The 17,731-nt window shown below is 36.0% G+C and overlaps 1 protein-coding gene across 2 annotated transcripts in view; it reads left to right on the forward strand.

The window, feature by feature from the left end:
- Window positions 1-16,605, forward strand: part of sntg1 (syntrophin, gamma 1) — a 62,414-nt gene extending 45,809 nt beyond the window's left edge. The window contains exons 12-19 of one of the 2 annotated variants that reach the window (XM_084398996.1): window positions 274-403; window positions 3,487-3,525; window positions 4,042-4,158; window positions 8,998-9,069; window positions 11,027-11,179; window positions 12,639-12,731; window positions 14,569-14,679; window positions 15,038-15,612. In XM_084398996.1, coding sequence (XP_084255122.1) covers window positions 274-403; window positions 3,487-3,525; window positions 4,042-4,158; window positions 8,998-9,069; window positions 11,027-11,179; window positions 12,639-12,731; window positions 14,569-14,679; window positions 15,038-15,220 — 898 coding nt within the window. In that variant the 3' untranslated portion in view covers window positions 15,221-15,612. Of the gene's footprint in view, window positions 1-273; window positions 404-3,486; window positions 3,526-4,041; window positions 4,159-8,997; window positions 9,070-11,026; window positions 11,180-12,638; window positions 12,732-14,568; window positions 14,680-15,037 lie in introns of both variants that reach the window. The other variant, XM_084398997.1, reaches the window with a different exon arrangement.
- The last annotated feature ends 1,126 nt before the right edge of the window (window positions 16,606-17,731 follow it).

Below are 17,731 nucleotides of genomic sequence, written 5' to 3' on the forward strand. Positions count from 1 at the left end.
AGTTTTTTAGGGCTATATTAATTCACAGCCATTCCCAAATGAACCGCATTAGACCTTTAATATCAAATGCAAACTTTGATGAGGTTAAGCTATTTGAAATGAGACCTTTTTGCACATCAAGTGGGACGTAATTGAAAACTCTTAAATTGGATTGAATCAAATCAGTCCGGTTTTAAAATTGCTTTGAATTAAACTTAGAGAATTAGATATTAGTTAGCTATTTTTGCATTCTGTGGAATGTCTCTTGAGTGTGCGTATTTTTTATTTCTTCAGGCAAAATGCGTTTCAAGTGGTTGCTGTGGATGGGGTGTGCAGCGGGGTCATTCAGTGCCCCAGTACTGACGAATGCACCGACTGGCTGCAAGCACTAGCTACTAACACTTCTGCCCTCACCAAGCACAACGTGAGTACACCGCGGTCTCAGGATGGGAAAAGTGTGGCCCAAAAAGTCAATTCTTATACAAACAGTGATTGCTTAAATTGTAACTGCAAATGCAAGTTTCCCTTGTGTCGCGTAATGTGAGTGACCAATGAATAGTGTATATCCAAAAGACTGAAATCAAAGTGAAAATCTTTTCATCCTAGAAATCAATGAAAAGTTTCAGAAAAGTTGATAATGTTTAATCTTACCGTTCAAAGGTTTGGGGTCTGTTCGAAAAAATTTTTTTTTTGTCTCATCAAGAATAACAGTAATATTGTGAAATATTATTGAAATTCATAAGAACTGTTTTCTAAGTTTTTAAAATGTTATTTATTCCTGTGATGCAAAGCTGAATTTTCAGCATCATTACTCCAGTCTTCAGTGTCACATGATCCTTCAGAAATCATTCTAATGTGATGATTTGGAGCTCAAGAAACATTTCCTACTTTTTTTCTTTGATGAATAGAAATTTCAAGAGAAAAAACCTTTACATTAAATATTTATATAATCTTTACTGTCATCTTTGCTGAATAAAAGTATTAATAAACATTCTTACTGACCCGAAACTTTTGAAAATCAGTGTGTGTGTATTTACAGTATATATACAGTATATTTATATTATATCCAAAGACTACCCTTTATCAATTGAGTTAGAAATGTAATTGAAAAATTAACATGAATATAAATGTCTTAGTATTTTTCTTTTGCTTTTGTGTCTTTTTGCACGATATAAGAACATTTTAAAGGCTTTCATTAGCAACATTGCCCTGGTTTAATGTGTTGAGTCATAGCGCTCACACGGGCGGTGTGAGTTTGAATCTGGCTCGCCACACTTCTTGATTCTGTTCCCCTCGTTTCCTTTCCTCTTTCCACTAGTGTATCTCTAGACCTTCTTTGATAAACACCACCATGATCTAGTGCTGGCAATTGATTTAAAAGTTGAAACTAATGGTACATTTGTCTGTAAATAAATTCTAGGTAACCTTATAGGCTATTATAGGTAGCCACGCCTACCTATTACATCATCGCCACCGACCAATGGTACTTCAAAGGTGTTCACCAGCAAGAGCGAACTTTCTGGAAGATTCACTTTGGCAAGTGAAACGAACATAAAACAAGCTTCTTTTTGGCCAGATTTTGTTCGAAATGAAGTTCGTTCTTCTATTCCGCTTGTACATCAGGGCTTTTATTATGCTTTAGTGTCTCTGGAGAGCAAGCAGGAGAGTGTACCGAACCAATTTGTGCCTGAATACACTGAACACACAACGATATAGTACATTTATGCTCAGTGATGGAGGAGCTTCAGGAAGACGGTGAATTATTTGTCATAAATTTTCATTTTCTCCAGGCAGGTCATGTTGTAATCCCCTCATTGCAGTAGATTAAGGCCTTAAAATGGCATTTCCCGCACAATGAAGGATTTCACTCTTAATTACTAGGGAACGCAGAGTGTGCCACATGGCCCAGATCACTCACTTTTGAGCATCCCTGTGCAAAAATCCTCCATTTTTCTATCTTGCGTTCATTTATTTTGAGTGTGTTTAGCATTTGCCAAAAAAATCCTCTCAAAGAAGATGATCAGTTTGCTCCTCACAACATTGTGTTTTAGCGTTTACTTTGGATTATCCTGCAGAGGGACCATCTGCATGAGCTTTCAGTCCGTTTTCTGCGAGGAAGATAAAGCCTCATTCCACATTCAAATGGAACTATTAGAGTCATTTGTGAGGCAGCAGTGACTGGCCGGGGTTACGCGGGTAATGAAGCTAGTAAGAATGTTAATGTTGAATAAAGCTTCACAGCAGCAGCGACTCTCTCCTGGGTTCTGGATGCACTAGTACCTTGGTTGGTCTGAAACACACAAGATTTATGGTGTTCTTTTATCGGCTACTTGAATAATTGAGCTGAGACACGGTAAAGGTCATTCGGTGATCACCAAAGCGCTTTATTTTATATCTGTGAAGCAGATTGCCGTATTTCGCTGGCCTTTTGTTATGATTTATGATTGAGATGTCTAGGAAATCTCCTTGCAGTCAAGAAGCAGAGGTTGTTGCAGGGGAGTGACGTATGATCTTCGATTTAAAAGGATTCATAAAACCTCTGTATTAAAGGGGTCATGCAGTTTAGTTTTGTGGATTATTTTCATCCCTAAAGTGCGTTTATATTTAGTGTTTCTTAAGTAGACTTATGAGACAGTAAATTTGCAATGTTCCTTATCTGTAAGTGGATAAAAGCATTTGCACTGTAAATCATTAAAACAAACGGGTAGTACTGCCATGAACTCACAGCTTTTCCACAGTTTTCATACCCAAAAATGTACAGGCCTGCTTATAGTTGACTCTTCAACGTGCACATCACATTTAAATATATTTAAGTATAAAGTATTATACATAATATTTTTTATGCTAAGTATAAAAATATATTTAAAGGTATATAGATATTAAACAGAACATTTTAAATATATGTATTTATTTTTATTTTATTTATTATTATATTTATTTCAATATAAATATAAATGAATAATTTCAGTATATATTTTAAAATATATTATTATAAATATATAAAATATATTCAAAGCTGTGTATATATATATATATATATATATATATATAAATGTATTTATTATTTAGATATATCAGTATTTTTATATATTTGTATGATATGTAAATATATTTTTTAACAATTTAATCTGTCTTGTTGTGCGCACATCATCTTTATACATGTAATATATTTAAAGGTATGTATGTATGTATATATATATATATATATATATAAAGATGATGATATATATATATATATATATTATTTATATATTTCAGTATATCTTTAAATATATATTTAATATATTTTAATATAATCTGTTAATTCTTATAGTGCACACATCATCTTTAAATACACATTTATATATATATATATATATATAAGCAATTTTTAAAGGTCTATACATTTTATATAATATATAAACTTGCTTACTTATTTATTTATTTATTTATTTATTTCAATATGTATTTTTACCTAAACACATTTCCAGAAATCTAATCTGTGAAATCTTTATAATTGTTCTGCAGGTGAAGAAGATCAACAGGAACTTTCCAGTGAACCAGCAGGTAAGGAAACTGAATCTGAATGCTTGAGAAGGTGCGAATTGGACCCTGAAAGAGTGTCAGAAAGCCTGCAGAGATCCAGATAAAGCCCTGAGAGAGCGAGTGGCTCAAGTGATCACCGCACTTGAATGAAGCCCCACGATGATGTTTTCTGACAAGAGCGCTGTGACGCATGTACCCTGCAGAAAGCCAAGAGTCGAGTTCAAAGGGCAGCGAGATTCTCCCAATCGTCTGATGTCCTGCTCCTCAAATCGACGTGGCATCACACAGACTGACAGATACTTGGTCACAGTGTTTGCTTTTAGTGCATGACCTCTCATGCAGGAGTGTTGTGACGTTTTAAATGATCTTGAAGCTTTGAATTGGGCTTAATTATTTGACGAATGTTCGATTTGATGAATGTAAGAGGAGAAATGTGGAGTTTCTTCCTGTAAATTCTGTGCAGACTTATTACTTGGAACGACTTAGTTGTTCTGTATCCTATTTGACACGTTCTTTTTGTGTTTTTCTGTCGTTTAGATCGTATATATGGGCTGGGTAGATGAGAAAGAGCAAGATTCTGTTCAGGACCGAATGTACACACCAAAGTTTCTTGCCTTGAGGGGTTCGTCTCTCTTCAAATTCTCCGCACCTCCAGTGAGTTCTTCTGCATGATTTACTGCATCAAGAGCCTTTCAGTTTCAGTCGCTGACTTTTATATGATTTTATATTTAGCATATGCTCGCAATATTTGTTCTACTTGGGGCAACATTGGCTGAAAAAAAAATGGTAAGAGTTATGAAAGCACATCAGACTCTTGTTGAAACTTTTCCTGAGTTCAGTTTTTAGCAGTTCATTACACTGAAGGATTGTTAAAGGAATACTTGACCCAAAAAAAGCATATTCTGTTATTATTTCCTCCCTCGTTTCAAACCTTTACTAGTTTTTGTGGAAGACTGTGTCGCTTCACTGCCATTCATAAATCCTCTCCCGTGGCCTCATGGGATATTAAAGTGTCCATCGTACGCACACTTCAGAATCTCACCAGAAGTAGTCGGTCATCCGTGGACTTTTCACCAAATGTTTTGATTTCGGATGCAACGATAGTCCTACATTTTTGTGTTTTATTCTCACAAAATGATTACATGACTTTGAATATAGCACAAAAGCTTCTTTTATGGAGCTTTTTTTGTCCTTTTTGGAGCAAACCTGAACACTGGGAACTTTTGTTGCATGGGGAAAAGTTTCTTTAAAAATACTCCTTTCATATTCCATGAAAAAAAATGAAAAAAGAACAGCATATCAGTCTTGTTATTGTTAACTAAAACTATTAAAAATGTTTTTTGTTAATTGCAATAAAGCTGAAATAAAATAAAATAAAAATATTCGATGGAAAACAAATAAAAAACTTAACAGAAATTAGAAATTTTGCCTTAAAATGAAATACAATAAGTTTTGAAGTACCGTACTAAAATTACTAAAACTACAACTGAAATGCTATATATACACTCACCTAAAGGATTCAGTTTCTCATTAATGCAATTATCTAATCAACCAATCACATGGCAGTTGCTTAAATGCATTTAGGGGTGTGGTCCTGGTCAAGACAATCTCCTGAACTCCAAACTGAATGTCAGAATGGGAAAGAAAGGTGATTTAAGCAATTTTGAGCGTGGCATGGTTGTTGGTGCCAGACGGGCCGTTCTGAGTATTTCACAATCTGCTCAGTTACTGGGATTTTCACGCACAACCATTTCTAGGGTTTACAAAGAATGGTGTGAAAAGGGAAAAACATCCAGTATGCGGCAGTCCTGTGGGCGAAAATGCCTTGTTGATGCTAGAGGTCAGAGGAGAATGGGCCGACTGATTCAAGCTGATAGAAGAGCAACTTTGACTGAAATAACCACTCGTTACAACCGAGGTATGCAGCAAAGCATTTGTGAAGCCACAACACGCACAACCTTGAGGCGGATGGGCTACAACAGCAGAAGACCCCACCGGGTACCACTCATCTCCACTACAAATAGGAAAAAGAGGCTACAATTTGCACGAGCTCATCAAAATTAGACAGTTGAAGACTGGAAAAATGTTGCCTGGTCTGATGAGTCTCGATTTCTGTTGAGACATTCAGATGGTAGAGTCAGAATTTGGCATAAACAGAATGAGAACATGGATCCATCATGCCTTGTTACCACTGTGCAGGCTGGTGGTGGTGGTGTAATGGTGTGGGGGATGTTTTCTTGGCACACTTTAGGCCCCTTAGTGCCAATTGGGCATCGTTTAAATGCCACGGCCTACCTGAGCATTGTTTCTGACCATGTCCATCCCTTTATGACCACCATGTACCCATCCTCTGATGGCTACTTCCAGCAGGATAATGCACCATGTCACAAAGCTCGAATCATTTCAAATTGGTTTCTTGAACATGACAATGAGTTCACTGTACTAAAATGGCCCCCACAGTCACCAGATCTCAACCCAATAGAGCATCTTTGGGATGTGGTGGAACGGGAGCTTCGTGCCCTGGATGTGCATCCCACAAATCTCCATCAACTGCAAGATGCTATCCTATCAATATGGACCAACATTTCTAAAGAATGCTTTCAGCACCTTGTTGAATCAATGCCACGTAGAATTAAGGCAGTTCTGAAGGCGAAAGGGGGTCAAACACAGTATTAGTATGGTGTTCCTAATAATCCTTTAGGTGAGTGTATATATATATATATAAGATGAGAGACAAATGAGAGAAGCGCATAACAAAATTACTGAAACTGAAATTAATATGAAAACTGAAAAATGTAAACTCTTTTAAAATATGAATGAATGCAATAATATTATACAAATAATAACGTGGGATGAAATTAGGATGTACATAATGAAAGATGAACAGCTCAGAGGAACTATTTCTTTAAAGAATTGCCCGTTTTCACTGAGCAGTTAGCGTCCACATTATTTGCTGCTACTTCAGTTATTATCGACTTTATGAAATCCATTATTCTGTTGAGCCGCAGGCTAAATCAGCTAACCTGATGCTCTAACACCTCCGTTCAATAAAGCCAAATCTCCGTACACAATCAGCAATTAATTTAAACGCCTTCATCATAATTCTGGGACATAATTTGGACTAAAACATGAATGATAATCTGAGAAGTGTCTCATTAAAGGTAAATATGGAGATAACACTGGACTCCCCCTGTATTTCACATCAGATGGTTCGGTCCTGATGAAATGAGGAATTGTAGTTGTTGCTTGTGGATGTTGCCACTTAATTAATTTATCCTGACGAGATCGAGACATCAAAGAGCTTCATCCAATCTGCCAGTAACCGTAATTTGAAGGTGGAGTGGGAGGAAGATCAAAAGTTTGGACGTGGAAACCTATTTTGGGATGCGCAGATGCAAAATTACATTGGAGAGAACTTACAACCCTCAGCAGTTTGTACAAAGAGTCTCTCAGGTTATTTCAGCTTGTTCAGATGTTCTCCGCTCAGGGCAATAAACACTTGACACGATGCCTTTGAGGAAGGTTTGGGTAGAAAGTTCAGGTGCACAAAGCTAATTTTGGTTAAGATGGTTTTGCATGTTCGTTGACCTCCAGCATGAAATAAACAGTGTTCAGAACTTATTGTTTCCATAATCTGACACATTTCTGAGTAACACAGGACATTCAAGCAGACGAAATGACTTGACAGAAAAATTGACTTGATATTAGCAACTGGGAATTTAGTGGATTGTGAAAAGTGTCTCTAAATGTCATTAGATTGTAAGAGGCTGAAAGGCATTTCATAATTTTATATTATTGGCAGTTACATTGTTGAATAAACAAGATCAGAAACATGCGAAAAGAAACAAAAAAGGTTTATTATTACATTTATTTATGAAATTAATTATATTTATCCAAATTGTTAATTATTAAAAAATATATATTTATTTTATTCAAAAAACAAGCATTTATCATGCATAACTTCAACACCAGAAATATATTAAGTATAAAGGTCAGTATTATTATTGTTATCATTATTTTTTAGTAAATTGCTTTTACATTTATTTATTAAAGGTATAGTGGAGGATTTTCTTTTTCCGGGTGGATCATCAAGACTATTGGTCCTCCTAGTTGTCAATCATTCTGGTGATATGTTTACGTAAGGCCGTCGTACGTGCTCGTCCCTATAGGTAGTTTTCGCTTTCTGCGCATGCGCACTTTCAGGTGTATATGTGTGGTGAGCTACGGTTTCAGCCATTCATTGAAGCTCGCCCGTTCTCACCGGGTTTTTTCAAAATGTCTGAGGGTCGCAAGAGAAAAAGTGTCTACGAATTGTATGACAAGAAGAGAAAGGCCTCTGAAGAAAGAAACAAGACCAGAGTGTTTTTGGGATAATATTTCACACGCTGGCGTGCGCTAAAAGCACAGGTTGGGCTTCCCACTGATGCCTCAGTCGCGAAGTTTCTACTCGACAGGTAAAGTTTGGCATGCTATTTGGAGAAATCCATTGAAAATCACTGCTAGTAAAAGTTAATGTAAGCTATGATTAGCGATGCTAGCCCTGGCACAAGTCACGCACTAGGCTCGTGCATGCTCTCTCGTGCACACGTTTAATAGGCGTTCCCTCTCGGGAGCAGGTAGAGTGTTGCGCATGTGCATTTTTTCAAGTGGAGAGGGCGGATCTTTTCTAAAATTCGGGAAAATCCTCCACTATACCTTTAAATTATTCAAATTAATGTATTAATTTAAAAAATGTATATATTATTTTTTATTATTAGAAAACTTTGTTTTCTTGGACAAACAAGAAATAGCATGCCCTGATGAATCATACACAGTAAGACTAGAAATGTGTGTGTGTGTGTGTGTGTACTTGTACAACTATCTTTGTGAGGACCCGTTTGAGTTTTTGACCATTGGAGTGAGGACAAAGAGAGTAAAGCGAGGACATTTTGGCCGGTCCTCACTTTCTGAGAGCCCTTTAAAGGCCTGTTTGAGGGTCAAGACTTGGTTTTAGGGATAAGGTTATAATGAGGTTAAGGGTCGGTTTAGGGTAAGGGTTCGGGTTAGGCACTTAGTTGTGATGGGTAAGGTTAGGGTAAGCGGCTAGAGATTGCATTGTGTCAATGAATGTCCTCATAAAGATAGATGTACAAGAATGTGTGTGTGTGTGTGTGTGTGTTGACTCGAGCACTCTGTTTTTGACTGGTATTCTGACATTTGAAAACTCTGCTCTGAGCCACTCGAGTCTGAAGAAAACACTCGTGAGTTCTCTGTTCCATCATGATCCATCTTCACTGGCCTTTGGGTATTAGAGGTTACTGCAGAAGCTCAGCGTGACTCATTCTCCTTCACGAGATCTCAGGGGGGGTTCACTCTTTCATCGGCGAGCGGGACTTTGTTTATTTCATGTAGCATTTGAATCATCCCTAGAGGGACACAGTGAGTTCTCTGACTGAGCTGAATAATGAACTGTCTGTGATTTCTGGAGACTGACAGCAATCTAAACTCCTCCAGGTCACCACCTGGGACTGGACCAGAGCCGAGAAGAGCTTCACCGTCTACGAGATCATGTTCAAGATACTGAAGGTACAAGTTTAAGTTTCACACATTATAACTGACACCGGCCTTACAAATGAATACTGTGCGGGTATCAGATATTTAATAGGTGATAAATCAGTGTCCCATCCTCCTATAGGTTCTTGTTCTGTGGTTATTTATTGAGGAATAAAAAAGTCATTTCACTTGGCGGCCATCTTTGAAACGCCTCTTGGGCAGCTATTTCAGTCATGCTAGTACCTCCTATTTTTTTGAATGGGGAAACATCAGATTCTCCAAAGCTGTTCACCAAGCTTACGATAAAAATGTCATGTTCGAAATTACCAGTTAAATTTAACAACTGTCTCATGAATTTTGTTTCTAAACGCTCAAATCATGACCAATGTTAATGTGCGGTCATAAGCGTGGTCTATATATAGCGTGGACAATATTGGTGGAGTAATGTAGGGAATCGTGAATCAGGACATTTCGGACACAGCCGATGACAACCAAGGAAAACAAGCATAGATATCATATATAAACGCTAGATGTCTTATGGCGCAGTCACTTCCGGTATCACCGTTCGGCCATCTTGTCTCAGTGCTCTGTGCATTAAGGTGAATGATCAACATGCACACAAATCCTCATATCTCGCTGAAATATTGACGGATTTACAAACGGTTTGGTTTCTTACAAACGTTATTAACGTGGCTATAATTCAGAATGCTTGAACATGTATGTTATAATTTTTCATATGTATGCAGTGTATGAATGTAGTCTCATAACTACATCTCTGACGTTTATAACAAACCAAACCGTTTGAAAATCGGTAGAAAATTGAGAAAGTTATGGTTATTTTAAAGTATTTGCACCATTAAACAGTGAGCGAGCGCACTGTGGCAAGATGGCCGCCACGTGCGGACGTCGACCTCCATTGGCCAGCAGCGCGCACGAGACATCTAGCCTTTATATGATATCTATGAAAACAAGAACCAAACACAAGAGCCACAGACTGATATGAAATTCAAAATAAGAGTCCTTGAACAGAGTAAACCAAACTAGCCGTGCCAGCACAACTTGGCTTTTGTTCTTTATTTCTATTATTTATTTTTATTTCACAAATGAGAAAAGGGTAGCACCACCAGTGACAGTAGTAACCTTGGATGTACATTTCCTCAACTTTTTATATTTTCAAAATACAAGTTTTGACACCAATGACAAGAAATCAAGGGACAATATATATATATATATATATATATATATATATATATAAATTAATTATATTACAAATTCCTTATTTTGTTTAGATTTTTGCATGCTAGTGAAAGTTCAAAAATAAGCAGAATAGCTTTAAAAAGTAGCATAATATTATTCTTATTGTTTGCATTTAACATCACATATGTATATACTTTTATTTAGGAACAAATAGAAAACTCAACAAAACAAAAACTACATTTACAGCATTGCACATTTGTTAGATCTCACACTTTTTTTAATGAATATTATAACTTTATATTATAAAGTTAAATACTTAAATTTGCATGAATTACGGCATAATGTATGAAGAAAAAAACTACAATTATGAACAAAATATTTTTATTTGGCATCATTTTCAATTAATCTGTAATTGTGTCAAAATTATGCAGTGTTAAAAGTGTAAAACACTTTGTTTTTTTCATGTTAATTTTAATTAATTTTTTTGTCATCTTGTTATGTGCCTTGTTTTTTAATTAATTTTTTTATATTGCTAATTATATGTAGGTTTATAATGTAGTTTTAGTTCAGTGCTTCAACTTAAACTTGTTTCAGTCTATTGCAAAGGCAACATTTCTGATTTTTGTTTAGTTTAAGTTTTTCAGCTAATATTTATATTTTATTGTATAGTGAATATAAAACGCATGAATGTATAACCTAACCTAGATTTACATTCATGCGTTTTATATTCACTATTTGAAATCTCTTTCATGTCAAAATGTATCATGTTATCTAACCAAATTCCTTATTTTAGGACAGTGAGCTGGTGGACAAACGAAAGCACTGCTTCAGCGTCCAGACGGACTCTGGAGAGGACATCTTCTTCAGCGTGGAGCTGGAATGTGAGCTGCTTCTGTGGGAGAAAGCCTTTCAGATGGCCACGTTCTTCGAAGTGGAGCGAATACAGGTACTGAACCTTCCAAACACGAGTTTGCGAAAGGTAGCGCAATCTAAACTTAATTGCATTTTGGTCAGGCAGACTAAAGGGCAATTTCAGTGGTGAAGTTACGTCTCTATCTTCTTGGCGCGGTAAACAGACAGAGCTGAGATCAGATCGAGGCCAATTAAACTGCACCTGCCAGACAATGTTGGCCGCCATCTGAACAACGCAAACTCTGAGTGATTGAGGCCTTGCCAAAGACAGATTAAGTGTGATTTGCTAATCAGTACTTGTTGAAACACATTGTTCAACAGTTTTGTTTGCAGACATTAATATAATCTGGGTTTTTAACCTGCTGAATGAGTGTTTCCACAGCTACTGGCACTTTTATATCCTAGCTGTTGTTTTCTATCAAAACAGATGTCAACTTTTCCCTTTTTGATTTATGAAGGTCAACTTTCACACGCAAATATGAAAATCCTTCCTAGAAATATGAATAACATTTTTGAAAACTATTATGATCTAAACAATGTCTAAAACAAACTTTTTAATGTGTGAAAATGATGCACATTAAAATATACAGTTTTTTTTTTTTTTGTAAGTAAAAAGTTTGAATTAAGGCATAATGTATGAAGAAAAAATAACACTTATGAACAACATATTGTTATTTGGCATCATTTCCAGTTAATCTGTAATTGTGTCAAAATTATGCAGTGTTAAAAGTGTAAAACACTAAATGTTAATTTTAGTTAATTTTTTTTCTTTTTCTTTTTTTTTCTGATTTTCGTTTAGTTTACGTTTTTCAGCTAATATTTATATTTTGTTGTATTTAAGCTGTATTTAAATGAACAGAAATGTTTTATTTTTAGTTAACGATAAGAACCATTGTGTGAAAGTATCATTTAATTATGTGGATATAAAATTATATCTGTAAAATTAGCCTTGTTAGCAATTTCTTTCCAAAAATATCTCAAAATACTTGACATCTTACAATAAATAATTTGAGATTTAGTGGAAATTATATTTAGCTTCTGTAATTCATGTATATACACTGTTGAACAATATTAAACTAGTGTGAAAAGTCTTTTAATACTGTATCTGTTCAACTGTATCAAATGTCTCCTGATCCATGTACAGTATAGGATCCAATTATGTATATTTCAAATACATTACATAATATGCAAGTACGGCATTTATAGTCCTGTAGAACTGAAGCGAATCTATATCCCATATTCTAGCAAGACAATAGCAGGACAATTTCACATTCATGGAAAACATGGTGGCACAAACAAAATCGCTGCCAATTTGTCCCACTAAACCAAACTAACCGTGCCTCGTGCCAAAAAAAAGAAAATTGTTTATTTTTCTCCCAAAATAATTATGCACGACACTTATCATCCTAATGAAACATTTACGAGATTGAGATGTTTGTGTGTGCCAGTCTGCCTCCTGTCTGATTAACAATGCCAAGCATCTCCTGTTTCAGTGTAAAACATACGCTTGCATTGTGGACAGTCATCTCATGGGACTCACCGTTGATTTCAGCATGGGCTTCGTGTGCTTCGATGCCGCGTCAAAGGTGAGAGAGAGGGGGAACCTGAAGTCTGCAGTTCTTTTAAGTAAAATACATGATCACTGGTGATTTATTTTAACATCAAGATCTCACTAGTTAGAGCTACTCTGTTGCTATGTATTTATATCACACTAAACATTTGTAGAAACATGCTGTCAACTGTATGTTAGGTAAACATACATAAACATTTGCCTAGTATATTACTGATGTCGTTGTTGATAATATTAGCACTCTGTCAAGATGCAGTCACACTGTGTGCGTATTCTTAGACAACACCAGTCTGTTATTTAAAGTAAGTTAAGTTAAGAATAAACGTTAAAAATGTTGCTTACCAGTAAGTCTTTAACTTTAAACAGATTGATAGAGATGCTCTGTTGTGATGTCAATATTTCATCAATATTTATTTTTGAATTTCGTGTGGGTCACACCTCAAATGTACATTTTGAAGCCATTGTGGGGTTTTTAAAGAATTTTACTGTTTAAAAGTTTTCACTCTATATAATAATAAGAAATGTTTCTTGAGCATCAAATCAGCATATTAGAATGATTTCTGAAGGATCATGTGACACTGAAAGGAACACTCCACCGTTTTTTGAAATGGGGCTTATTCACCTTCTTTCCTACATTTAGATAGGTGGGTAAATGCATTTTTGTCTCAGTGCATGCATTGTTTTAGTTTGACAAGGTCGGCGATAGCTTAGCTTAGCTTAATGAATGGAATCCTTTGTTGCCAGCTAGCATGTCCTGAGTAAAAGTGATAAAAAAATGTAAAAAACAAACAAACGCCTAATTACTTCTTGTGGCCTGCGTATTCACAACGAGTACAAATAGCGATGCAGATTAACACTAGGCGATTTCCTAGGCAGATATTGACTATATTAGGGGGAAGCACAGGCGAAGCGCTGCTACTTGGGCGCAGAGATATCACGCAACACATGAAATCCCACGACTTCCGTCAACATACCGGCGTGAATTTTCCTACAGTACATGAATGGCGATGAACATGGCTGATTTTATGAGAGTAAATCATAAATCATTTAGGAGAGTAAATTAAAAAAAGTAAATCACTTTTACTCAGGACATGCTAGCTGGCAACAAAGGATTCCATTCATTAAGCTAAGCTAAGCTCGCGCCGACCCCGTCAAACTAAAACAATGCATGCACTGAGACAAAAATGCATTTGCCCACCTATCTAAATGTAGGAAAGAAGGTGAATAAGCCCTATTTCAAAAAACGGTGGAGTGTTCCTTGAAGACTGGAGTAATGATGCTGAAAATTCAGCTTTGATCACAGGAATATTCATATAGAAAACGTTTCTTTTAAACAGTAAAAATATTTCACAATATTACTGTTCTTACTGTAATTTAATCACATAAATGCAGCCTTGGTGAGCATAAAAACGTTCAAAAACATTTCGAAAATCGTACCGACCCCAAACTTCTGAACGGTACTGTGTGTTGCTATTTAGTTTGTTTAATAAGGTCATGCACATAAACTCACATCTTTATGATTGTAAGTCCTTATTTTTCAACTTTAAAAAAAAAAAAGCATAGCAGCTTCAAAATGCACTTTAGAAGTATGATTTATGTGATTGAACAAAACATCCAAGTCTCTTCAAGTCATGTTCACAGCAGACTTTATTTTAATTAAAAAAAATCTATTCTAAAAATCCATTGGAAAAACATGAGGCTAAAAGCTCAAAAAAAAAAAAATAATCCAGTCAAATAAACCAAAAAAGTTGTAATAATAAACAATAACAGCTTAATGGGCAGTATGAAAAATTCAAAAAATTAGTTATCAGACTTAAAGGTTTAAATTATGCATATTAATAACTCTATTACAGGCAGTGCTGTGGAGATATAAATTCTCTCAGCTTAAAGGATCATCAGACGACGGAAAGAGTAAAATCAAATTCCTGTTCCAGAATCAAGACACAAAACTTATTGAAGCAAAGGTAAGTTTACTCTTCGCTTTTGTTGCTACTATTGGCTTCATATTCTGTTTATGACAGTACAAATTGTTTCTCAATCTTCAGCATTTTCATACAACAGGAATATCAAACACTTTATGGTAACCTCAATTCTTAGAGAACTTTTCGAAACGTCATAATCTTGCAAGTGCAAAAGAAATAGCTGAAGGAAGCAGATAAAAATAAAGTGCGTTGATATGAATTTCCTGTTTGATTATTTCCTCCCTGTAGGCTGTAAGTATAAGCACTTTCATGCACCAAGTTTGATTTGATTTCTGCTTGAGGCTTCCTCCTTTTCTCCAGCAAACCTTCATGATAATTTCCCCCCCCCTGATGCTTCCAGGAACTGGAATTCTCCAACCTCTTCGCGGTTCTCCACTGCATCCACGCGTTCTTCGCCGCCAAAGTGGCTTGTTTGGATCCCATGTTCGTGAGCAGCCGAAACGCCACCATGGCCCCTGTGGTGTCCACGACCTCCACCTTAACCGCCCCACCACAGATATCCAAGATCAAATACACGAGCTGACAGACTCCAGTGACGTATCCTCTCCTTCCAGACAGTGAACAGGTAGGATGAGAGGAACTAACCTTGACACACAGTTGGAAGTCCACTTTGAAATGGACAATTCAAGTACGTAACATTGAAAACCTCGCTATGTTCTCCGGAAGGGAAACTCAGACTTGTGCGAGCGAGCTGGGATATGAATCCTGAACTGTTTAGCATTAATGTTTCCAGTTGAAGACGTTCCTGGATCGCTTTCAGCTGCAGTTACCGGGTCATTAGAAAGTTGGACTCCTCCCCCTTTGATACTGAGCCATATCAGTTTGCATTCAAATGATATGAACACTTCTTTGTGTGTACTTTTAAAATATTATTAAATCTGGTAAGCGATTGGAATGAAGGTGTTGTGAAACTGCCATGAAGTTCTTGAGCCTCTGTTGATTTTTTCGAAAATAGTAATTTAGTTAACCATCCAGACAGCAACATCGTGCCGTGTGGAATCCACGTGTACCAGATGTGGGCCGGATGTGGGCCGGATCTGGGCCGACACTATGTTGAGTAATACCAGCCATCTTAAACTTAAATTTATAGTAATAAACACATTTTCTGAATGTTGGTTAGATATCTACAGAATCCCGCATATGACATGCGGACCAAAAAAATTATAATATATATATATATATCCTGGCAGCGAATTAAGAATTTGTTTTCTCGTTTTAGTACACTTTGGCCATGTTTAACTAATTTATTCCCTTGTTTTGATTTAACTAAAACTAGGGAATGAATTATTACAACGTGGCCGTGATTTAGTAAAACAAGGGGACGATTTATTGTATCACGCGCACGATTTACTTAAACCGAGGAGGCGAATTAGTAAAACGTGCTGATATATTAGTAAGTCGTGAGAATGAATTGTTAATTCGTGGCCACGATATAATTTAATTTTTTTCCCTGCATGTCATGTGCGGGCTTCTGTAGATATATCCAAAATTGGTAAAGCATAACATTGAAAATGTTCGTTTTTAACCCAAACAAAGCAAATCGACATAAATCGAGCATCAATTCTCACAATGTTTAAATCTGTAGAAAAACTCAATGCTATTAAATGGACTGCCTAGAGAAACAGACTGGAGAGAATGTGGGATAGTGTAATTATTTTCATATTGTACCTATTTTGATACTTTATTAAAGGTTCAATCATGTAACTGAAGATAAGCTGGAATTGACATGACTATGATGCACATTTGAACTTTCTCAAGGGAAGGACATACTTGCTAATAAATGAAGCGCTTGACTTTATTTTTGTATTATTGTTATCCAATATCTAAAAGATACATTGGTGCATTAACTGGTCATTTTTGCAGTCAAAATACATCTACCTGTTAATCTAATAAAGTCAACATGAAATTAAAACTGACCGTATTTACGTTTTCCTGTGCATAATCCATTAGATTTGTCTTGCTTTTGTCTTTATACGTTGGTTATTGCCATCTAGACTGTGTGGGCTGTTAGATAAATCCTCTATTATATGTAATGCAGCCTAAAATCTTGCCAATATTAACTCTTTCCCTGCCAGCGTGTTTTTAAAATAGTTGCAGCATTTGTGATAATTTTCACAAAATGCCTAGAATATTTTGTTATATGAATATTTCAACATGCAATTTATCAAAAGAAAGAACAGACCCTCTGCTTTTACAAAAACATATAACGTTTTATTCTAGTTTCATGCTTTTTTTATCCACATTTGGGTAAGGTTCATAAAAGATGGAGTCCATTACCCCTAAAGCTTCACAGTCCTTTACCTCGTCCTGGGTCGACATTTCATTCGGTAACGTTAGGCAGTTTCGATTATACGCTGTTTAATGTTAATTTTACATATGCATCTGTTTACATAAGCTATCGCTTGTTTCGCATATAACAGTTAAAAACAAGGAAAGCTGGAAATTTCTGTCAATGGCGGAAAAACGTTGTCTCATATATGACGGAAATGTACGTCAATGGCAGGGAAAGAGTTAACACACTAAACACTGGTTAACATTGATGTTATAAAGGTTATTGCAAAAAACAATTGAATCAATTCTGTAATGCGCATTTTCCGCAATCAGCCAATTCCTAATCCTGATTCACTTTTATGTGGTTATGTATGTGGTTTCATGTTGACTTTAATCATAATTTCTCAAAACTCTGTACATATTTAAGGCTGCTGTCATTTAACGCATGCTAGAATCACAAACTGACATGTAGGAATAAGATACGTGTTATCTAGCATTATGGCCAAAGCTTTAAATTCAACTTTAGACATTTACTCATGTTAAAGTACTATGTAATTGTACTAAAAAATACAACACCTTCGTCAACTACCAACTTAATTGGGCTCAAAAACGTTAAATACCAGTCCACAATGTGTCTTCCCCCCCCCAACCTTTGTAATATTCCCCCCAGAAATGTAACCCTTTATTGGCCCCCATGCTGCCACCCCAAAGTTAATGTAGGACCCGACAGAAGGAATAATAAATGTGGTTTTACTGAGAAGCA

Source organism: Rutilus rutilus (assembly GCF_951802725.1).
Source record: "Rutilus rutilus genome assembly, chromosome: 24".
Classification (NCBI taxonomy): Eukaryota; Metazoa; Chordata; class Actinopteri; order Cypriniformes; family Leuciscidae; genus Rutilus; species Rutilus rutilus.